This window comes from Bombus pascuorum, chromosome 4, assembly GCF_905332965.1.
Source record: "Bombus pascuorum chromosome 4, iyBomPasc1.1, whole genome shotgun sequence".
NCBI classification, from domain to species: Eukaryota; Metazoa; Arthropoda; class Insecta; order Hymenoptera; family Apidae; genus Bombus; species Bombus pascuorum.
In genome coordinates, this window is record NC_083491.1 from 10,181,935 (window position 1) to 10,208,564 (window position 26,630).

Sequence of the window (26,630 nt, forward strand, 5' to 3'; positions counted from 1 at the left end):
CGCGACACTGTTTGAAATTTCATTACTATTCTAGTGAGACAAGATTATATTGGTAAAATTGGAAACTAATTTTAAAATGCATATGAATGTTATGCACATGAATAGCGTTAATGATATTTCGAAATGTTTCTACCAATGTTCAAATACTTTTCTGAAGTACTGTATACAGATACATCATGTAACGTATCGACAAATTTTTATTTTGTTTATTTATTCGGGATAACAAAAGAGCATAACATTCTTCTTTCCATACGAAAATACAATTCAATAACTTTTCTCGTACAATGGAAATTACGAAATAAACAAGAGTACGGATCCTGCTATTTGAAACTGCGTTCTCTGCAAAAAATTGTACAAATTGTTCGAATCTCGATATTTACGAGACAGATATATAGAATTATTGGTTTTCGTTTGTACTAAGTGTACGTTTTCAAGCTGCCAACAAAATGCATGCGTAGTGCGTATTGATTATAAGAAATAAACACAATTTAAATTAACAAACCGCATTGACAATCAGTAATCGGCAATGTTGTCTGACTTGATTATGTTAACAATCGTAACGAAGTTCCTTGCTATAACACGATGTGTCCCAATTATCGCGGATTCATTCAATACTAATTAGGTCGATTCATAATGACGTAAACTTTCTATGAGGGGACTGGTTAGTACGTGACAGACAAATTCAAACAATAGTAATTGAAGAAGTTTTTCTCAGAAAAATATTTTCACGTAATGAAATTTGTATGACATAAATTTCAATGAGTGGTGTAATATTTTACAGAGAATTGCTCGTAATATATAATACTTTGACATAATGGTAAAGTGCGACAGCACGTCACGTGAATCTACCATTTAAGAACTTTGCATGCTTCTTGACATGTATGTCTATTAAAACGCGTGGCTAACTCATATGATGTGTCACACGCTGCTTCGTAAATACTAAGTATCCAATTAGAACAACTGCTGACATACAAGCTTATTTCATTCTACGATGACGACTTTATTATCTATTTATTCCCGTTTTCTTTTATTAATACAGTTTCAATCTCCATGAATAGATTATTTTGCAATAGCTTCTCGATTCTTCGTTACAAGATAAAGTATGTATTACAAATACATTATTTCCTTAAACACTTAAGTTGAAGTTTCTCAACAATGCAAATAGCTCGCGTAGGTTTTGTAAACAACACATTGCAAGATATCACGTATCATATGTTAATAGTTCTAATTATAACATAGAATAATCTTTTTTTTCTATTTTATTATTCTATTGCATTTTTTCTGGACATACAACATTGATCTTGCTATTCGAAAGAGTATTATTGCAAATTAAATAAATAATTATTATAGTGTATGGTTTACAAATGGCCCAATGACTGAAAAATTCGTTCAGATAATTTTTCACACATAAATGGTGCTCACAAAATATTGCCTGTCAATTTGAAAATTAACTACGTTTTTTAAACGTCGGTATATACTCATTTGCCACAGAATTTTCCTCGCATATGCTGTGAACGAGGATTGTATACTGCTTTTCACTATTAAATACGAAAACTTCATCGTACGGATCCTTGCCACAATCACTGGTGATTGCAATCATACAAACCTATGTAAATATCTTCTACAGATTTTAGTTTGCGTAGCAATAACTTCGAGCATATCCGGTCACGTTCATAAACGTTTCGTGTTTGAATTCGAGAATTAATCAAACAAATGTTATATGGATTCTCTATTCTAGACTTCGTTGCTTTGATTTGTTTTGATTAAATAATAGTTATTTATTTATAATTCAGTATTTTCTCGAGATACAGGATGAAAAAGCGAAGATGCGATTATGTACTTAGACAGTACTGTTGATATATAATTTAAAATCAATTAAATGAAGTAAACCAGCGTATATTTAGAAGTGAAAATATTCTGCATTGTCTATTATTTTTATCTTCAACAATTTTTTTTATACATCGCATTAAATCGCATATTGTTAAGAGTATAGTGTTACTAATTGCGAACATATATTTATATTTCCTACTATTTAATATTCGATATTTAATAATTTAATATTTAATTAATATTTAATATTTCTTCTACTACGTCATAAAAGGTTTGAAATTTTAAGTTAATTAAACCATCCATTTTTCATTACTAGCAACATTTCATAATTGCATTTGCAAGTAATAGCATTCTACTTCATGAATCTAAATATAGGATAATCAGCTAAACCGCAAAATAGATTGAATACATTAAAACTTTTTATCTTAAGTCCTATTATCGTTTACATTAGTGAAGGAACGTGTAGAACCGAGCATTGCTATGCAATGGTAGCGTTTAGCTATCAAATAGCTTTTTCTCGCCTAAAACTAACTGCAAACGATTTAATTCGTTGCTATAACATTCCATAGCAACGGTTCCACTTCTCGGTTTTAAAGCCTTGTTTTCATGTATGTATGTATACGTATGTTAATAGAACGTGGATATGGTTGGCTTTTTAGAATCTACATATTCTCGACCTTTTTTTTCGCTGAGGATTATTGTAATGGGTCCATTTTTTATCTTGAAATCCTTTCTATAAAATATATATTTTTTTTTTTTGTTCTCTGACAAACATCAAACGATATGCGTTCAGGTATTACAAAATATATATTGTTTTTCGACAATATACATACATATTGTATGTTACGTTCTATTTAGTCGCTGACGAGAAGGTAGCGTCAACTGACGTTTAATGCAACTGGCAATAAGCTCCACTTTCAACTAACCTGCTATGTGCGGGAATACCGGCAGGAGAGAGGATTAAAGTTGTTCAAAAGTAGATGAACAATATAAAATGATTTATTGAAATCTTATTCGATTTCGACATTGGTAATTGACTGACGGATATGAAATTCTTCGGTTGACAAAATGATAACTAATTCTTCGATAGACAAAACGATAACTAATTTATTGGATAACCGAAGGGTAAATATTCCTGAGTCACTACATTTATATCCGTCGGAGATGAAAAAACGTTGGGGTCTTTCTTTTGAAAATGTTTGGGGAGATCCCCAACGTTTGTTCAACTTTGTTCACAATTTAAATTGTCTTAATATCGTTATAAAGACATAATATAAAAACATAGTTAAATGAGCTTTCGCAAGATATAGCTTTTAGCGGCTTTAACTGCTTTTCACTCCAAATACTGTAAACACAGTTTCGGATAAACGTTTTAAATTACCTCGGTTTAAAAGAATTTATAAATTTTACTTTCGCGCCACGAATCGCGCGGGTCGCGGGGCGTGACATGTACATATCTAAAATTCATTTATTTTACTTTCAATTACATGTTCCAGAAATAAATATTCAACATCAAAAATATTTAGCTTTTTAATATTACAATGACATTGATATTTCTTTCATTTTATTTCTCTGTACACACACATACTTTAAAATAATTGATCTCTCGAGAGTCGAATGTTGTACCGAGAAATGTGTAGCTAAATAAAGTGGTATGTCGTCAAACATGTATGAATTTTCCATCCCATTTTACTTACTTTTTATTTTAATACAGCTGTATTTTACAATATGTGTGTTACAGAGTGACGAGGAAGTTACGGTTTAAAAGTATATTAAATAAAAAGCCCCTGTCTTCAAGGAATCCAAGTAATCTTCATTGCAATTTTAGATGAACCAAATAAATTTTATTCGAAGGTTACTATGCTCTCAAATTTGTAAAAATTATAATGTAAACGGTTTCACGATTTACCACAAATTGAAAATTATATACTCAAGAGATTATTGCAAATTGCAAACATCAAATCTTTAATATTTGTTTTTAGCAATTAATTGCTTTCAAATTACACTATTATAAATACTACAGGATAAGTGGCAATAATTATGTTGTATGAAAGGGAAACATACAACACAAGGTTAGTAACTGGTTCAACAAAGTTGCGGCTTAGAGTATCGAGAAAAACTAATTGTGGTACTGCAGAAATTGGCACAGGTACATGCGTACTATTAAACACCAAGTGGATAAAAATTCTGACTTCAATAATTTCACGTTAATGGAAGACAAACTTTCGCTATAAAAAAAGAATTATCAATAAATGAACATTGATTTCGCTGGCTAAAAAATATAGAAAATAGTAATTTGTAAATTCGAAATGCACAACGTTCATCAAAAATTTCTCTCATCCTGCCAGCATTTAGTTTCATGTTTATAAAACGTTTTCCTCGCGATAGAAAAGCAGAGTACTTTTGAAGCTTATAAAAGCTATCTCAAAAATTCACTACGAAATTCATAATTAAAAAGGACAAATTTTGAAAAAAGGCATCATAAAACTGTCTAATAACTAACAAAAAGTTATATTAGAGAAGTTAGAAAGTGAAGGTACATCTTTACAAAATGCACATTTAACAAAATGCTACTTTTCTAAAGATACGTCACTTTTAAATTTTTTCTACTTGTTACTATGAACATTTCAAAAAGTCCAATGCAATGTAGTATAAATTTAGTTATGATATATCATGGATCTTTTCATATCATCACACTTCTAATTGCTCTGAAAAAGCGTAGTCTTCCACTTAGAAAATCATTTAACTCGAAAAGTTGAAAAAATGAAAAACAAAAGTCGGAAGAGAGGTGCGTGAAAAAACGCTGTTGCCGACGAGCATATTCAAAAGGAAGTCTTTTAAAGAATTATGAACAAATTCAGATAAATGCGTAACCAAGACATCGCTCGGCTCTCATTCCATTCCACTCTTCTTCCCATGTTTAAAGCGTTTCAAATGCTTCCACAGCGGTCTAAACGAACGTTTTATGAAATCACGAGAATTCCAGTAGAATCTAAAGATCAAATCATGACGAAACCGTATTCCTGTTCCCGTTGATGAATTATTAAAATCACGCGCAAGAAACGAAAGTCGAAACAACCGGGATGTCGGTTGAAAATACACTTCGTTGAGTTTTACACAGGTTCTTCAAAATCCTTCGAAGAAAGAAAGAAATTAAATATGGTTGTACTTACTATTCGAATACCATATAGAGCATACCCTCCGAGCTGTATGTTTCCAATAACTCTACGATATGGGGATGTTTTAACATGTGGCATATCGTGGCTTCTCGTTTCAAATCTGCAACAATCATACACTTATGACATTTCTCATTTTTTACATATTCCAATAATATATACGAAAATATAATAAAAGATAAAAGAAAAATTGATCATGAAGTGTAAGAAATTTATTCTCATTCTGTTACGTCGAAAGAAGATTTCTCTTAATATTAAAAAATTAAGCACAAGATGGAAACACAATTCCATTATAAAAATCATAAGAACCATGTAAACCTATCGAAATCAATTCGTAGTTAACGTGATTAAGCGTTCGTCCGACTATACGTCCAACTAAAAAATATAAAACGCTTGCAAGTATTTCTAAACTTCTCCGTTAGTATCGTAAAGTACTTGGGAATTGAATAAATAATTGAACGACTGCTTCAGATTTTGATCACAATTCTGTATTCTAAACTATGCGCACCGTTACAACATTAAACCATTTGTATACGGAGCACGTAACCGGAATCGCTTTGATAACTCTGTAAGTAATAACTTCGAGGAAAATTGGTCCGGTTTAATAATTCGTAATTTAAAGGATATTCGTATAGTATCATAATCATTCGTTCTTTTTACTCGCTTGTATCTTTTGAAATTACAGAAGCTTCAAATTAGTAGAATATTTACAAAAGTGATTTAGTGACTATTTTAATATACATGACTAAATTTACATGGATACTATCTTAATTTTCCTCATAAAAAGTCTATTTTACATTCACCATTGAATTCATAAACTTTATACAATTACTAATTTTATAACACGAGTAAATCAGAGAGATTGCCAATAGAAATTCTTTCACAGTTAAAAATTATTATTCGACATGCTATCGCAGCCGCGAGTATTGCAGGATTGAAAAAAGTCGATATGAAACGGTCACAACGAAACATTACGACAAATATTGGAAACACGTTGAACATTACTTGCCATAGGAACCGGATCTGATAAAATTGATTTTTATCACTATTGTGACGTTCGAGCATTCTCTTGAAATTACGTTCTAACTATGACGCATTTTCATAATATTATTAACCTTTAAAGCGATGCATCTCCTTTTTACCTATTATTAGAATTATATACCTCTTAGACGTACGTATGTAAAAAAGATAATTTTTATTATTAGACACGCAACAAATATACACTTCTATGAAGTATTCTGATAGTCGTATTTCTCATAAACAAATAATACATTCCTTTCTTTCAGAAGAAGGGAACGTGAAAACAGCGAACCAAATAAAGAGTCTCGTTTCTCTCTGAAACTATGATAAGGTATATTTTCAATTAGCTATAAAAAAAGAAATCACCTTTCCAGCATATCTTATATATAACTTCCACGGTTAATAATATTAATGTCAAAAGCTTAAACTTTAAATACTATTAAATAATCACGCAGCTAATCTTTATCCACATTACAATATGTCAGTCCAGACAGAAGTTATTTTTGCTTGCTATCAGGAGAACCAACTCCACGTGGCCAAAGGCATCTATACATATACACATGTCTACGTATGTCTAAAAATATATACGATTTGCGATATAAGTATTATACGCATATATGTGAATCATATAATCGGAATCTTTTTAAAGTATAACGTGTTTCACACAAATACCTGAACAATATTAATAGTTAAAATAATTAAAGATATCGTGGAAGGCGATAAGCTTTATTATCCATTGGAATTCATTAAGCAATTAAAAATAATCGACAGACAACAAAAATATTCAAACAATTGCTGCATCATATTTTTCGCTAACAATAAGTTCTCAATGGGAGCAAAATAAAATCTTGCGCTCGGATAATTCGAGAACGAAGCATACAAATACCTACTGCAGGATTTATACTTAATTTCGAAAATTTTCCGCACGTGTTCCACATTGAAATCCAGGAGACTAAGTTTAGGAGACCGAATGCAATTTCAACCGAATGACACAATGGATCGGGCGAATTCGTGACTTCGAATCAGCGCGTAAACATGAAATCGAGCACAGAGAATACGTTTGTTTCGAGCAGGATAGGCAGCGGAAATTAATAGCGAAACACCAAGGTGTATGCACGCGTTCTGATTCTCCGAGAACTTACCGTTCGTGCTTAGACCGGGGCTGGATGTGAACTTTGCCACGTCCACGATTTTTACCGCGAACGTCTGCCCTGTCTGCCGGTGGATGCATTTCCTAACCACGCTGAATGGTCCCCTGAAACAAGAACACGACCACCAATTGTCATTCACGTTTTACTCGTCCTAAGTTACGTTACGTTTGTGGTTATTTTTGAGACTATATACTTAATTTATTTTAGACATTAGTAAATATGATATATAGAAAAATATCGAAATTTAACAATGCTGTATGTTGAGAAATTTGTTGACACATATTATTATTTCGTATATGAAGTATATGCTAGTTCGAGTAATTTCTCAAATTTGATACAAATTATATTGATTGATCCAAAAACCTTAAAACTATTCATTCATCATTTATGTCACTCGTTACAAATATTAAAAAATAGTAAGATAGAACATTAGTAGTATTTCTAAGTACATGTTAAATCAGCTATAATTCGTAGATTTTATTCAAATCGTGAAAATATATTTCGATAAACTGAATAATATTTGTTAAATATGGAACACAAGAACATTTGTTTTGTTTCGATGTCAAAGCATAAAAGTAAAGACAATATAATACACATATAGAAGTTATATACGGTGAATAATTTTTCGAAACTCATTTCCGTATTGAAAATCTTCACGTCCAACCTTTCGATTAATCCAATTCATTGTGTTGAAGGCTTAATGTCCATCGTGGTGTTATAAACGCGATGACTGAATTAGCATTCGAACGTCAGCGAATAAGGTGTATTCGTGCCGATATCGATCAGGCTAATTTGCCGTATGTTAACCACGCGCGCATTCATCGAATTCGCGAAAACCATAATGCATCGAACGATGTCTATCCGGCGATCGAACTGGCCACGCATTACTGCGATGCAATCTGTCTCGAGCACGCTGACCCTTTAAGTTCGCTAAGTAACCAAGTTATGTAATCGGTTCATCCAAAATATGTATGCATGCATTTATAAGAGGATTGCCGGATATCTAGGTCACCGATTTTGACTAAATTCGACGTGTGAATCACAGGTATACATACATATATGTATATGTAAATAACACAGTGTATCTCACATAAAACACGATATCGTGAAATGATCATTTTTTGAATTTTACAAGAAGAATTCTAGAAAGAATAAATATATTGCAAAGAATATTTTTTCTTATTCCAATTTCGTGTTTCATGTATTTGGTGTTCGAGTGTGAATTTTTGCTATTACACATCGTAGCTAATGTTAAAATATCTTTCAGAAGTATGGGATAGAAAAATATTTAGAAAGAGAAAGAACGTTGTACTATAATAAAATAAAAAAGTATATATTAAAATATACATAGATGTAAATTTTACAGCTACAGCAACTATTAATATTCTCGTAATAACTAATCAATTTGTTTCTGCTTTCCAATAATTGTATGCTGGCAATTATTTGCATTTATAATACCAAGCCAATGCAAATCAAATTTAATTACTTTCACTGACCCATAATGGAACATGCAGATAAGTTAATAAGTAATAATAACAACATGTACCTAATTATCTCTGCATTACAAATCTTTTCACAGTAATATAATATAATCCTGAATCAAGATTTATGAAATCTTATGTGGCATTTATTTCACATGTAGCTACAATCTAGATCGTGGGTAGTCGTGCAGAGCAAATCGAGTAAAAACAAAATCCAGATACGCGTGTTTACAAAAGATCAAAGTCCGTCTCATTTAAATGGATTATAAACTGTTCCATTGAGCAACAAGTATTCTCACATAAATGCTCCACCGTGAAAAAGCTCATACCTAGGTACTCGAAGATTCGTGTCAAGAACCAAGGAGACGATAACTGAGCAGAACCCGACTTCAACTTCGATATATCTCACGATACCATCGACAGGATCAAGCTTTACATTCCATTGTATCTTCGATACAACAGTGTACAATTGTACAATGAAATTCTTCTGTTACTTTCCCTTCTATTCTACGAATGAGAAAATATCTCGGAATATTATAAATAAATATAATTAGAATATTATAAAAGTAATGCTTTACTTTGCAAACAATATCATACGAAAAACTCCTTTACTTTGGAAAAATATGTAAAATCAAGTAAAATTTACTAGCTGTTTGCTAAGGATTTCTGTATGTTTTGGTACACTTAAATTTCCTGTGAGTGATTAAGCATCGTGGTTATAAATATCTCGATATGCAATGAAAACATTTCCATATTTAAGAATGGAAATCTCGTACAGTTGGCACTTTTCCATTCTTTTCACACCTGCTGTTATTAAATGGATTATGCAAAATGACATGCTTCAACTTTCATCGGTAAAAGCGCAGTAATTCGACAATCTTCGACCGCAGTAACCCAATAAGAAGGTGTGCTTGTTCGTGTCCTACTTTTTACAAGAAATTATCGACACCTCGTTGTTACTTAACAGCTATCGATTAATGGCAAACATTGTGACGCTTTAAATTAACTTTCGAGCATCGTAACCTTTTTACAGTATAGAAAAGTGTGTTACCAAAAAAAATTATTAAGTAGATAAGTATGAAACATTAAATAGCATAAACAGAAAGAGTATAAATAAAGATTTACCGTTACGACAAAGTAAAATCTGGTACATTAAAGATATAAGTGTCACATTACATGCAGTATTTTTATCTTAAACATACGGATATAGTTCGAAAGCTATGCTATAGTACAAAATTTCACATATTTAACGAGATAACTTACGTGGCAAATTGCCTGTTAGAAAACTATTTATGATGTTCTGAAAAGAAATATTTAACAAAAAATTTGCTACAGTAAACTACATGAATTAATAAAGTGCGTACATTTTCCTCATAAATAGTCCAAGTAGAATTAATATTTATGAAATAACTTTTTAATTTATTCTGCAATTAAATAAAAGAAAATCCTCGCAAAAAGTACCCACGTCAAAAAAAGAATAGAATAGAATTTCATTCATCAAAAGTTCCATTTTTAATAAATTGGAATCTGGAAATTCATCAAATATTTAGATGTGCACTCGACCGTATTTTTCGGTTTGAACGCACCTCTTTAATACTTATATTCATCTGCATTCGTGTACGATTTTGAGAATTTGCTAAAATTTTAATCTCTACATGTTTACTTCCCAATTTTATTGGAACGAGACAGAAAGTCATTTTCCGATCTTCGTTACATACATAGAAGAGCATAAAAGAAATATATCTTCTAATAAAATATTAAGAAAATATTACCTGAAAGGTAAAACTTTCTATGATCTGACTCATTAGATTGTACCATTTTCTGGCAAAAATTACGTTTAATTTAAAAAAAATATCACTCTACATAATTATACTACATACTAACATTTCCTCATTGTTTAATGTTAAATATGATCTCTACACGTCAATCAGTAAAAAATCACATGAAATTATACTAGGCATTTAATTGTTGTCCAAATCATCCTCCCGCATAAATAAGAATTTTGACAAAACATCTCAAATTTTAGTTTTAGCAGACTTATCCTGCAGATGTGTAGAATTGTAGTGAACAAAAATCAAGTTTCTAGGAAGATTTAATGTAAAAAAGTGAGAAATAGAGGCTTTTAAGGTATCTTCAACCGACAATCGACCGATTGTAAAGTGAGACCTCTGGGATCACAGTCAATTAGGTCAATGAGAGGAATCAAAGGAAAGCGTCTTAACCGAAGATACCATGTAGGAATGTAGGAGCAGAGAACGATGGGAACGAGCGTATATAGCAACTTTTTCTTCTTCTCTTTGCTCAAACACAAATTGGAAGCTTTATTTTTGCTTGTTGGAACTATCGACAAGAATTTCGTACATCTTCAACTTTAATGTATCAGGCTATTATTGCACGTCACCGAGGCTTTACAGTCAGCCTTATATACACCATTTTATATGATTTGTGTCTGAAACGTTCCTATTATACTTTGTATTTAAACTTAAAAAATATTTTGTATTCAGACAGCATTAAGTAGGTAAATGTAGTTCGTTTGCTTTGTACTACGAATTCTGCATATTGCAGCAGTAGATGTATAAAATTTTTCACAAGAAAAAAGCTAAAAAATGCAAGGAATTATATAAATGTATAATATTTCTTTATTCTCGAATAAACCAGAGGCCAGATAGATTAATATCCATACAGTTAATTAACAATTTTTGCATTAGAAGATTGGCGTATACCTTTTTGTCTTCATTTAATTACAGTATCCAGCCAATGTTAAGTTCTTAATAAAACGACAGGATATAATTAAAGAAGAGAAGAAACAGAGATATTGTAGACTCTAAAATTTCAAACAATTTCAATATTTGTAAATCAAATAGAAGTATACGCAAGGCTACTCATAAGAATCAATTCGAAATGAAAATTTTTAAATGATTTTGTATAAAATATTTGGTTAAAAGTTTACCTTTCCCTTTAAATATTAAGATCGATGGATTAACGGGTTTGCGGAAAGCAATTTTCTAGAATATAGTGGATCTGCCAACTAAAGCCATTGACTCGACCGTGGAAGAAAAAACTAGGCTTTTCCCTATGCGACTTGTCACGTGAATTGAAGTTTAAGTGGTAGTAATTAAAACGCCAATCAAAAGTTGATGCGCGAGTTTGTGAAGTGACCTATTCCGATTTTTAAATTTTCGCTCACTGTGTTGCATACAACGGTTAATTCAGCGACTCCCAGAAATGCATGGACAAAGCTAATAAAAACGAAGAAAAAGCCGACGATTGCTTTACAGTGACCCATTAAAAGGTTTAATCAAAAGTTTATTTAACTCCGGGTATATAATACGTCAATTGCTATTGAGAGTCAAAGCATTGTACCCTACAAACGAACGGCTTTCTGTATTTTTTCATATTCAACATATGATAAATACTTCTTTTATTATCACCGCTTCTCGATTAAATGTAATTATGTGTTCGCAAATTTTTAATGTGTGGTTTAAAACTTCAATTAAAAGATCCACTGAAGAATATTTCTTAATTCGAAAACTGAATAATAAGTGCTTCGTTTGAAAAATGTATTAATTTATACCAAGATATAAAATCATAGTAATAATATTACATATATATTATTACTGAATTATTATTGAAGAAATCGTTTTTAATGAAAGGGATGTATAGCATTCTCTGAAGATGTATAACCAAGATAAGTGGAAGTAATACATCGTAAGAAAACGAGCTATAAAAAGAGAGATTATAAGAGGAGACATTTCTTAAGTAGTGGCCTATGTTTATAATTAACACATCTTCAAAGATCATATTTATAAAGACGGAAACTGATTTTACATATAATGAAAGGTAAAACAACGTCATATTATGTTAAAAAACAATTACTAAGTTAATAAACTAAAAACACAGATGCTTTGTTATCTTAAAAAATTTCGGCTAACCTTCTAATCAGAAATGAAGATTCATCCGATTTTTTAATTAGGAAATTATTCAAATTACGTCCTAAAATAATATACTACGGAAAAATAAAAAGAAAACTTATACATTCTTCTATTTTTATGTAATCTATCTCCGGACTTAATAAAATTTAATAAAACATTAAAATTGCACAAACAGTTTGATTGTATATCTTTTAATTTCATACATTTCAATGCATAATCAAATGTTTAGGAGCAATTTATCTAGAGAGAGAGAGAGAACTACACAAAATGTATACCATACGTAGACGTATAAATACACGTCCAATTTCCTTGTGCAATTCAGAATCTAGATAGAAGCTCTCGCTGCTCCCCGTCATATGACAAATTAATACTGGGAGTTTATTTAGTAAATATCAAATAGACTACTGTAATGATTGTGTAAGGGAAGTTTTAACATGAATATTCCGTATAGTAGTCGTGTTTCTGCGAAGGATTCATTTAAAGGTTAAAGTACAACAGTTTGAAAATTAAAAGAAGATTTGTTTAGTTGCATCATTAGAGTACGGTCGACTTGATTTAATGCCAAAGATCATTCTACTTATATGTATAAAATAAAGCAGTAAAGCGTCACTAATTTGTGGGTATTTAGAGAAGTACACGTTGATGAGGTAAAGTAAGCAGATACATTAATTAAAGAGAGTTCTTGTTTTATACAAAATAACAGTCGTGATGTTTGAATAGCTAAAATTATTCATTTGTTACAACAGGGACAAGCCTCATTAACGAAGTAATTACGAGATAGATACCGGGTGGAATTAGTTCTTTGAGTAATGTGCGTTGCGATGAACTTGTATCTCACAACTTGCCTTATTACTGTATATAGATAAATAAAGTGTCTAAATCTGAGGAGGATATGAAACATTTAAAAAAATAATACTGTTCGTGAGAATTAAATGATATATTAATTTGCAAAGTATTATGTGTTATATTTATAAATCCATAATACTTGACACCTTAAATATTTATATGACTTCCAAACATTCGATAATAATAATTAGTGACAGACATAAAGAATACATATGAGAAATTTGTTTAAATTCATAAATTAAAATTCAGATTTGCCAAACAAAATAATACATTAACATATAGATTTTGTTTGATCTTCGACAATTAATTTATTGTTCGACATAATATATTGCGAAATATACCTGTATAGTCATGAAAAAGAAAATAACTAAGAAAAAGAGCTGAAGCTAAAGAATACCAATATCTATGGAAATCTATGCGAAACAATGTAGTACTTATGATTTACAAATTCGTTGCACGCTTGAGAAAAAATAAGTAAGAAAATAGAATGAGGACATGCACAAAGTAATTGTAGTCGTACGTTCGACCAAAGTGCATAATTTAAATTGTGTTACTGTGAGCATAGAGTAGAAAACTTGGATTCGTTTGAAAAGGAGCAGAAGACTAGTAGAACTTCCTAGACGGAAACGTCAATTAATCAAGACAGAATCGTCGGTGAGGCTCTCTTATATATTCTATAATGCATTATGTGTAAAAGAAGGCGTAATAAAATATTGATTGTACTCCACGTATCATCTAAATCGAAGAAACGATCTTTTAGTGATGATTTATTAACTTTTAATCAGTTTAATCCTGACATAATTTTTTTCGGTAAATTAAACGGAACTTTTTCTATATATAGAATTATACTAATGTTTTTCTATTGAATCAACTTTATAGCACGATAAAATTTGTTCTATATATGCAAACTGAAAAATGTCGAACGAAGTAGAACACGAAGACTAAATTCGGTATGGGATCACAAGGGGTGAGTGTAGGTATAAGTATAGGCATAGTAAAAGCATACAATACCCCAGTCTGAAACAGCGGATGAATATGGCATCAGTCAGAGTTCGGTTTCGCGAACAATGAAATCCCAAAAGCTCCATCCATATCATTACTTTATACAGTAAACTTTATACCTCGCTCATATCCCATTTATGGCAGGTACTTTATTGAGGCTGTGATTTTGTCGATCTTCGTTACGATGAGAAGAATGTCAACATATACTTTACTAGAATAGTTTTATGGAATATAATACATAATGTAATACACGTATACTGTGTTCAAGTACATTAACTTATAAATTGTTAAGGGTATTAACCTAATGAGGTGACTATTAAAATAACGATTTAATAACGAAGTTCAGAAATTAATGGAGCAGAAATAATGTTCAATAATTTAACATTATATAGAATTTCAACAAAAATTATATTTTGATGTAATTTCAACTGGACTCGTGAACATCACTTTACAATGTCATGTAACGTTTATTTAAGAAATAATGTTTCGTTGCCTCGTTAAACAAATTATATACTTTGTAAACAGATTGCAATTGAAGTATTCGTATCGACGGCAGAAATTATCATACTTAACCCTATCGTGACTTGTAAATTAAAGCTCAAGCTATCGTAATTGAACTTCACACGTTTACTGCTACAAGTTACACGTTCATTCCAAGTAATTCAAGCATGGCTGAAACACATCTTTGCTTTTAACGTGCCATTCCTATTTAGTGTTCCTTAAATAAAATCTTTAATCATACAAAGAATTATTTTAATAGGCCATATAAACGTTCTTAATTTGATCTTTCACAAAAAGAAAAGATTGCAGAATTTTATCGAACATTTTGTACAATGTAATTATGTATATTAATGTACTTAAGTAGATACTGTACAAATACTTACATAAATATGTTATATCATCTAATTAACAAATGATAACGTTAATGATAACATATTATGTAAAGTAACTGTTTTCGTTAAATAACCATTTGCATTTCAACTTCATTACTTCTGTATCACGTAACTCGGTATTCATTATCTGAGAATGAACGTATCGTCTACATGTTTTGTTTGTACTTATTCTACTTTAATATTTTAAATGCCCATGCGAATTTAATTTTAACAACTGAAATAGCCATCTTGAAGCTCCTGAAATGCTTGTAAAGAATTTTAAAGTCTTTAAATTGCTTGCACCCCTTTTAACTTTACATACATTTTGCATATGTTCTGCATAAACTCTGCTCGTATAACACAGATGTTTGACATACATGACTTTGCATGTTTTTAATACTTTGTATACGTAAACATCTGCTATCTACTTTCGATACTTTACTCTTGTTCAAGTTCAAAGTTGTTTACTTTGTACGTTTGCTGTAACGATTACTCTTTTCCAAATTTGCTACCTTTTAACAGCAAACTCAATTTAATCTCTCTGTTTTCAATTAATGGCGAAACTATGCCTGTCAGAAATACTTCTCACGCCGTATTTTAGCAGTTAAGTTATTTATTAAAAAAAAAAACTAGTCTAAGAATTTCATACTGGATACTGAAATTTAATATCGAATACCAATATGATAAACACGAGTAAAAAATCTGTTATTAAAAATAACCTAGTTACCTAATTAAAATTGCAACAGCGAGTCGCATAAAATATTCAGTTATTAAAATATTATATTTATTTAATAAAGATAGTGGAATATTTAAAGCGTATAACAGGAGACATCAATGAGAAATATTATGAACATGGGAAAAACTCAATACTGAAAATAAACTAGTTTAAAATTCAACAGTAAATTCTTAGAAATGTTCAGCTACTAACAATCTAATAAGAACGGTACAAACGTTTAAAACATGGGAAATATTAAATGAGAGAAGTTATTAATATAGAAAGTTTCGCGTTAAAAATGACCCAGTACTACATTCAAATATAAAATCATTGAAAAAATTGCATCGTTAAAATGTTATAATATCACTTTAGTAAAAACGCTACAAATATTTGAAAATATGAGAATAGGGCCAACAATCGATTACTGCTTCGCTAGTATTGCACAAAAATGTCTGCAATTATTTACATTAAATTTCAATATCATTCCAATATTGAAAAACATCTTCCTCGTTTATTGTCAATTAAACGACAAAAAATGCTTTTGGAAAATAAATTGAAACATAAATTTAAAAAGTAAAATGTAGCCTCTCTCATCAAAAGCATCAATTACAACAAATAGTAATATAAGAATTCGAAGAATAAACGTATATCCGGGTACATTTTTAATTCGAATCGTAACGCTCTGATATATATTATTCGATATTATTATCTATATTTGCGTTCTGGAATATCTACGGCTTTAAGCAATTTACGGTAATTATAACGATAATATATGCACATGTTCAAGCTTTAATCGCTTCTCAAGTCTATTTTTCTTATTTCCATGACTTATGGTACAATATAATTTTGTAGAATAGAAGTATAGTTACCTCTCAAAAGGAAAGATAGAAATACGTAAAAAAGTAAATCCTTAAAAAGTAGCTTTCATGGAAAATTGCTCTAATGTTGTATTTCTTATGAGTAATGAAGAATAATTCTTTTAAAACATTCTAACGGTAGTGACTTTTAGCTTTCATTAATGAATACTACTAAAAATTAAGTAATTATATTTCTCATTTTATCGCGATTAGGTATGAGTAGATTAAAACAAGAAAATCTTTCCGGATCTGCTAATAATAAACGGAATATCTTCGACACCTAATTTAATTAATAAAAAATTTATGAAATGAAAGAAATCTACGGTTACGCTGTAGAATCATATCCGGGGTATATTGCAATATCTAAATCATTTCAGAACTGTTATATACCATCCTTAACACGTGATAACAGCTTTCTTGGCAGAAATTGCCAATTAATCATACCTGAGTACTGAATTAATCTTCCATAACTGGATGGTTGTTAGCTCACAAGAAAAAATTGTAGTTAAATACAATTTTTCATCTGAACGTATTGTACAAATTAGCTATAAAAGAAACGATAAATGTAAAAGAATATAATATTACATTAATGTATTTTATATTATACGTATGTACGATATTATTGGTTTTGAATTTGTCATACAATTTCTATAAATCACGTAAATATACTAAGTGGTAAAAGGATTTATAATAAAAATATTATTAATTGTATCAGAAATAAATAGAATTTTCGTGTAACAGCAGAATAACGAAATTGGTTAATTATTGACAAAGTGCATTCCAATTGTTTTTATTAGATGTGGTCAACTATGTTTAAAAAAGAATTTCATGTCCAATAATCTAATAATAAAAATATAATAATACAGTGAAATATTTCATCTCCATTATTTGACCTTTTTATTTGCAGAATATGCCGATATAACGTTTATATACCACATGTGTGTGTGTATAACGTATATATATCGTTACGATTAACCCGCATGGATTATCTCTTTCTCAGTATTGTAAATCCCGAGACAACCTTTCTGGTTTACAATTCTCTCACAAAGGTCGCTCGCTAAATTAATATTGGACAACTGGTTGGACATAAAGAGCAAGTGGATGACAATTCACTATGTGCTTCGTTCTGAACGGTGGACTACTAGCGTTGTTATCCCATACACTGAACTATTTCGTATGACTGTTCTTGAAGGACTTACGTCCCAAATAGTGGATTATTATTGACAGCTTATTTTGAAATAACTATTTCCAATACCTTGAGTAATTGATTCGATTCAATGGATCTTCTTGTACAATAATTTACTAACTAGTTAATTACTAACTTAAACTAATAAATTATTAACCAAAAAATTACACAAACATCGTTAAATTGATAAGATAAAGTTATGGGTTTGTAATTTTATGCTTTTACATTAAATTGGACAATAAATATAACAATATAATACCACAATTTTACATTAAATAGAATAATTTGTATCTTAAAAAATTTAGGAACGAGAAGATTATATTGACAAGATGATTGTTGAAATATTATGAATTTTGTCCAGTAACTGTAGTCGTGCCTAATAGATAGTGTGAATGTTCAGAATGATTGTAATTATCTAACAAGTATAAGACAGATATATTCTATTTATAAAACAAATTCTATTAATAAAATAAACGAAAATATACTACGTTACTCGGTTAAAATAGTTCTCATATATAGTATTATATATACGTATAGATATGCGCTACGTATATATATCGTATTTTAAAATAAAACCAAAAGTTCGATATTACATATTCAGAATTGCCATACATATCTCACATCCTATATTGACAGATGCTCAATTTAAAGCATTTTTTTAACATTCATCACTAGTTGTCGGAACCATGCGTAGAACATCCAATGCATGATTGCCATGCAGGGCTCCAACCGCCCGATCGAAATTTTACAAACTACTGTCGGTGTGTATGGGTAGTTATACTATTCTACCTGGAAGCATCACACAAATTTTTGACAACAGTTATCGCCTCGTTGCTGTCCATTTCATTTTCATACACATACACAATACTATCCAGCGCACAATACCATATGCGCTTATTTTTATTTATAATTTAATTTTTATTTATACTTGCTTAATGTATACGAAAATCATTAATTTTTTTTAGTAACTATAGCAATCTATAACCTGTTTTATACTATTACTTATAAATATTCGGATTATTCCGGATATTTCGTTAAATTTTTCAACATATTAAAATATACATATTAATGGAAAATTAATCCTAATCTGTTCCTTGTATTAATTTATGTTTGAATTTACATATGAATCTTGATCCTTTGTTTTACATAAAATAATTTATTCTTTCGTTATGTTAATTTTCTACCGTTATGTCAATTGCACACCAAGAGACAAATTAAATTGGAAAAGTGAGGGATGGGTGAGACTTATTGATTAAAAGTAGTATCTGCGAGCTCCTTACAAAATCAGTAGACTATAAATTTAAATCACTTACTAAGACCTCACCAAAACTGTATCTTCTTTTTACGATGATTGAGTTATCGATATACCTAATATATAAAATAAAATATACGTTATTGCCTATAAAATAAAAAAAATTATTGCTTGAGATAATTTTGATAGCTTTTCTATCGGTTGATCTCTTTATCCGAGTTATGTCTCAAAATTTGTAAATTCTAAAGACAAAGGAATGTCCATACTATTAAACTGATAAAGAACCAATTATTTACTACAGCAAGATTGATAAGACAATCCTGAATCACAATTTAGAGTTCCTGTTTGTTATAACAAAATTGATAACAGAATAGATATTACATAACAATGGACGCACAATTAAACAAGAAATTGTGCAAAACCACAGACAGAATTGCAACAGAATTAGGTGAGGCGCATTTGAGAAGACGGAAAGGATGCTCGATGAAGTACATCGTCGAAGCCACGCTGTATCGACAATGATACTCTAGCTCCATACCTCACTCGTTTCCGCGTTATTGAATTCATATAAATTACGGGTTAGCTGGTCAGAATCGAGAAGTAGTAGAGATAATGAGTTGCAATTTACGAATATAATTATTAGTGAAACTATGTATTATGAAATAGAGAAGCTATAAAGAAGCTTCGAGGATGTGAGCGTATCTAGTTTTGTATAAATGTTGGAGACAGCTGAGAAACGCTTACCTGTCGGTAGAAAAGATATAGTGAAGTCATAAAGTCGGTCAGGCATTAAAGCTTACATGTTTTAAGAAGCGAAATAGCAATTTCAGATATATAGACGTTGTACAAAGCTCGAGACCTTGTTGAAGAGTACATAACGTTAGCTAAGAAAAATATAATAAAAAGAATCTCTGTATGTTCATAACATTAAAACATTAAATTAAAGTCACTAGCGTCATAGAAAAACATTTGCACAATTCTTCCATCGAATAACTATAGATCCTAAGATCTTAAGCACGTAGAAGAGTGATATAGAACTATACAAGAAACTTCTCAGTATCGATTTGAAACAAGGAGCGATTAATAATACGATCATTCGTTAACCTTTAAACTGTAAACGTTTTTCACGGTACCATCAAACTATAAACGTGGGTCTTTCATGTTCAATGCATTTTTCAGTAGGCAACATATGTTAAGACAATCCAAAAGATCTATATAACATCTTCAAATATTTGAAATTAAATTTGTCGTAAAATTTTCGTCAAATAACGCTTTTTAAGCGAGGAGAAAAAAGAGAAACTCAACTCCCTTGTGAGAAACTCAACCCGGTCGAAATAGCCCGAAATAACATGGAATATCCATTTTACAGTTTAAGGGTTAATAGAAAAATGTGTTCTCTTTTGCATTGTAAATAATAGTCTTAGATTTTCGGAATATCTAATAAAATATTGTTCTATTAACAAGATCGTCGAAACAACTTTATAAATTGTGCCATTTCTCTCGTTAAATAGTATAACTTTATTGGGTAAAATAATGATACTTCTGTCATCACTATCCACAAAGTAGTAAGCTGTAAAAGTTAATTTTTACAGATATATTCCAATTCACGACTTTTTAATGATTCTTCTACTAAACCGGCGCTATAATATATTCTGCATCTAAATTGGTATCATATGCATATCGTAAAAATTAGCCAAGTCAGATCCAAGGCATATGCAAAACGCGATAAATAGTTTAGATGCTGTTCCCTTTCTTAATAAATCCTTTGCCAATTTGTTATATTACACGCTAAAAGGGAGAATTGTATTATTCTCTCGAATTTAGAATGCCAATGGGAAATCTACGTTTGTATTACCATACGATTATGCGGAAGTTTTTTGACTTTTAATACTGAAATATCAATTGCTCCTATTTGAAACGCAATTGCGTTCATATATCCAAATATATCATAGATACTCATAGTAAATACAGTCAACATAACTCTAAGAATATACAGGGTGCGCCGTTAGAATCCGGACAAAAGAAGTTTTGTGCAGAAAGTTGTTTATTTAAGTCAATACACAAAAACACATGAAAATGTTGTTATATCTCATTTAAAGGGTCCTTGCTGAGAACTTTTATTCTATGTAACCACCCTCTGCCTCTATGACCTGCTCTATTCTTGCTCTAAAGCGCGAGCACGCTGACTTCAACTGGTCGCGTTTAATTGTCGCGAATTCTGACTCGATAGCAGCTCGTAGGGAGTTGACGTTGGGGTGCCTGCATTTATTAGTTTGTCTCTCGATAACGCCCCACACGTAATAGTCCAATGGGTTTAGGTCGGGACTGTTAGGAGCAGCTTCGTGTTTTAACGAACACAGAATCAAATGACAACGGGCAAATCTTTTAAGCTTGGCGGCCTCGGAGAGCATCTGACGGACTTTGAGAACGTAGGAGGCATATCTAAGATCCTCTTGAGCTATTCGACGGACAATCGTTTCACTCACCCCCAAGACGGAGGCTAATTTTCGGAGAGAAGTTCCCGGATCTTCCAAAATCATGTCTTGGGCCCTTTGAATAATTTCTGGCGTCCTTGTTGATTTTTCCCTAACCTGAACTTTTCTCGCCGGAGAAGGAGAACCCTTCTCGAACCACTCTGAGGCTGCGTATCTCTTAGCAATGTCGTATACCGTCGATCTTGGGTAGCTAAAGAATTTTATAATTTCGACCGGCGTTCTCCCGGCGCGAAGACTTTCTATAATCGCCGCTCTTCTATCGTATTCCGGGTTTTGCTTAACGAGTTCTGTCATTTTGAGGTTATAGAAGACTTATTGACATATTTAACTAACTTCAGAGTCAATCAGCACAAACATCTGAATTCTAATATGGTGGGAACTACAAATTGAATTCTGTCCGAATTCTAACGGCGCACCCTGTATTCTTTGATACATAAATTCATTATACTTATTTGCATCATTTTTTTTCCAAGTGTGTTATAAACCAGTGTGACGATATTAGAAGTTCCGAAAGCAAAATAGACCCTTAAAATTCTTTGTACTAATTGTTCTTACTCATTAAAGGGAATGATTCACCGTATTATTCTATTTAAAAAAAAAAAAAAATGAAAATCACAATCTTCAATTCTCATAACTAACTAATATACATAATTACTTTATTGGTTTGAAAACCTGGAGAATTTTGACGGCTGACATAGAAAGTGTAAAATTCAAAATTTATTTGGTACAATGGAATGTCAGTTTGCATCCATAGTGATCTTTCCCGTGATCTGCCAAGAAGATTTCAGCAATTCAATGGCACTTCTGAACTGGAGAGGATCAAACTTTCTCACTTCAGTATCCTCGACTACACGCTCGCATCGACCTAGCTCTAAAGTCTGTCATCCTTCACGTTCAGGACAAAAATACATTTTGCCCTTGATATACATTAAATAACCGACGTACATTAAATAAAGCATTGTACAGTAAGCTCCTATTGCTGTTAACACCTTGAAACCGTCAATATCTTTATCATTTCTAGTTACCATCGTATGTCTCGAACATTCAACGAAATAATTAGTGTAGGATTAATGTGTAGTTCCTCCACTATATTAATAACTATTATAAGGACTCTGTAGCAGCAGTGTGAAATCATTACCATTAGATATTAGCGACAATTAATTCAGGATAGGTACTATTGCTGAATTGAAATGTGTAGGCAATTCTATTGATCTATGAATCTAAGTAATGATGGATAGTATTAATAAAATCGAAAGATTATGTGAATTGTAAATCAAACAATTATCAAACTATATCAAAATACATTTAGAATCTGAGTTTACAAAGTAGATATTTTAGATGTTACGAAAGACTAGGATAATTAATTTCTTCTTAATGCAAAACTAATTTTTATGAGAAACGCGTATAATTTATTAAAGTATGCAAATTATGTAAATTTGTGAAGCTTTATATTTGACAAATAAATTAGTCCTATATACAAAATACAAGCTGTGTAAAACTATTATTTATCAACGATTTAAAACACGCACAAACTTATCTTTGTAGTTACTGGATTTGAATTCTACTACGAATAAAAAATTAATTCGATCGTAAAGTGAACAGAACATCAATACATTACAAACAGGCGAACGAATTAAAAAAGCGATTCAAGCAAACAGGGAATAATATCGATGAGTACAAAGACCAAATTATTTACAGGTTATTGAACCTAAAACACATTGTTAGACATATTAATTGCCTAAAAAAATAATAATGTAATATTTATTTCTATTTTTGGACATTTTTCACAGCAACCTATATTTCTTAATTTATAGCTTATTTAAAAAATTATAAATCTGTTTTTATAAGAAAATATGACCTATCAATTTGAATAGAACATATCGCAGAATTCATTTACATATATTAATAATAACAAACATTTGCTGGAATTATTTGTACTGAACTTATTTACATATTTGACACGTTCTGACAAATTTAATGATTCCAAGGATGGATAACAGTCATTTGCATTTCAATCTTGATCGTTAATAACACCCATCAAACATTTTTATTGCAGGCTTGTTTGAGGAAATAATAAATCAACAACTTTATATATTTGTTAAAAACGTATTCATCACGTACCTCTAGTAAAGATATAAACACAGTATAGGTATAAGAATTACGGTGATTTAAAACTGTTCACACCGACCAGTCATCCGAACCTATCAATATTTTAGAATAAAAATCCTCGGGGAATTGATACCGTGTATGAGATCCGCGATAAATACGATTGCTTTTCACAAATACCCGTTATATCCTCTATTTATAACGTACGAAGACAAAGAAAACCACTTTCAGCGTTTCACTCATGGACAGTTGCTCCGAATACACGAAATATTTGCAACTTTTCATTAATATAGGTATCCTCTCACAAAAAAACTGGGTCAGATATAATATAACTACAACCATCGAAGCTGTGTCATTAAATCATACGTTTCTACTAAATAAGAAAAAAAAAAAAAAAAAAAAGAAAAAAAAAGACAATGCAACACAATTCTGCCTAAACTAAATCTGAGCTATGTAGCAATTTTAAACTTCAAGGAATTGCAACTATTACTGCAATTTTTTCAATTCTCAGATATCATAAAAAGTTGTACTACTTTAGAACACAGTTTCTTTCTTTTTTGACCATGTCAAACGTACCTATGTAATGTCCAATATAACGCTAGCTGCTCGTATCTAAATGCTGTTCCTCAATGGAATACCGTCAATGGAGGTAGATAGAGAGGTGAACATAGAAGTTTCGTTCTAAACTATTCTTAGGACATCGAAGTTTATACAGTCATTCATGGGCTAATGACCACAGCGGATAATGGTAAACCAGCATACAATCAATATCCTGTTCAAAGATGGTAATGGCAAAGGGCAAGTCGATTATTTATCCTTAAACTCTTTAGAAAATCTCTGTAGGATGCATGGTACTTAAGAGATTCATGAAATTCGGCCACTATTTTGTACCGTCGATTATCTCAGACGACTATTTATTTTAAAACATGCATTCAAGAACCGATTGACAGCAATGATATTAATGCGACATCACTTGGGAAATCTCGTTCTGGTCTGTTATAATCTTCAAGCATCAATTCCCAGGCTATCGAAGTCGGATGTGGTCGATATTTTAATGGAACTATATTGGACTCCACGATATATCAACAGGAAGGGTATGAGTGCTTAAAAGGGAAATACTTGACCAATATCAAGTAAAAACTTCCTAGTAAGTTGATCTCAGATGCATTTCTGACACTTTATTGGATATTAACACCAGAGTTTTAAAAGAATTTTGTGTTTTTCGTATCTTGTTTATTAAACTATGGTTTTTACTCTACTTCTTTCTATAATCACATTGTATTTCAAAGAAGTAATAATAACGTAATGTTAACGATATATATTTAATAACGTAATAAATAAATAGGTATATATAAATTTTGTTATTTAAGATACATTTAGGAAATGTAAAACGCAAAATATATTGCGACAAAAACATTTCGCAAACATTTAGCTAATGTCGACTTTGTATCGTTCCATTTTAGACACAACGATTCATTAGAATCGACGACACTTCGTTTCTATTAAGCAGAATCCAACTTCACATCATCGGCAACAATTGGCAATATGCCAAAGAGCAACATACATGTAAGAAACGAATAGTGCATCTATTGCTATGGTACTAAATAAATTACTCGTATAATGTACATAAAAAAAACAAATAAAAAGACCAGATAGATTTCTTGAAAAGTTACAATTAATAAATAATTTTTTGTAGACAAAAATTAATTAGTTATATCTCATCTTAGATTTTCATAAAATAGCATCTAACACATTTTTGTAAATATGATGTGCTTTAAGCTGATACTAGCAAAAGATATGAATAGAAGTTAAAAATCGAAATGAATAATTTTTTCGAATTTTTTAGTATAACTTTAAAAATCTCTTTTCAATAGAAAAATTAATAATTTGATATGTGATAATATAATGGACAAAATGAATTGTTTTGAATCAAAATTCTATAATCTTTGATGTTCTACTTTGCTTTTAAATATAATTATAGAACTTATGTAGAGTACCTATTCGGATAACCCAAATGATGAGAAACTTTAGCGAGAAATTTGCACTTTGGGGAGGAAACTGCTTGATACAAATAATCCTTTAGAAGGGAAAACCCATTAAAACGGCTTTGTATTTATAGAGCGCTCGAAGGTGCGCTCTGTGATGAATGCACAATGCACAAACGTTAAGTACATATGTACTTGTAACGTAGAAAATATTTTAATACAACCTATCGTATCGCTGTAAAGAAAGATTTACGTAAGAGAAATATCTCTGTGCGAAGACATTGTAAAAAATAATTCTGCAAAATTATGTAACGTAATATCGCATATAAGGTATCGTCTGATATCACAAGAAGCTTATTAAATAAAACGGAGCATTCGTGGAATTAATAATGATAAAATATGGTATTTAACAATCATATTCCATGTATTCCACGTATAACTTCACTATATTTCATGATTTTTACAAAGAAAATTAAACTTTCAGTATGTTAAAATATTAAAAAATATTGCAAATACTAAATAATATTTTCGACGATATACAATTTGGTACTGTTTTTAAAAATCGCATAAAACTGGAAAAATAACGCTACAATATTGCGCGGTTTCTCCATTATACTACAAATATAGAAATTACCAAATTATACAAACAATGTTCCCAAGAGTGCATGTTCTCTCATATACAATTCCTATCGCGTACCGACCACTTCGACCTCGATCTTTTCCT

At 30.8% G+C, this 26,630-nt stretch overlaps 1 protein-coding gene across 9 annotated transcripts in view; it reads right to left on the reverse strand.

Moving 5' to 3' along the window:
* Positions 1–26,630, reverse strand: part of LOC132905979 (peripheral plasma membrane protein CASK) — a 263,638-nt gene that overhangs the window by 233,442 nt on the left and 3,566 nt on the right. For all 9 annotated transcript variants that reach the window (XM_060957781.1, XM_060957783.1, XM_060957780.1 and 6 more), the window contains exons 2-3: positions 7,169–7,281; positions 5,004–5,109 (exon numbers count right to left, since the gene is read on the reverse strand). In XM_060957781.1, coding sequence (XP_060813764.1) covers positions 5,004–5,109; positions 7,169–7,281 — 219 coding nt within the window. The remainder of the gene's footprint in view (positions 1–5,003; positions 5,110–7,168; positions 7,282–26,630) is intronic.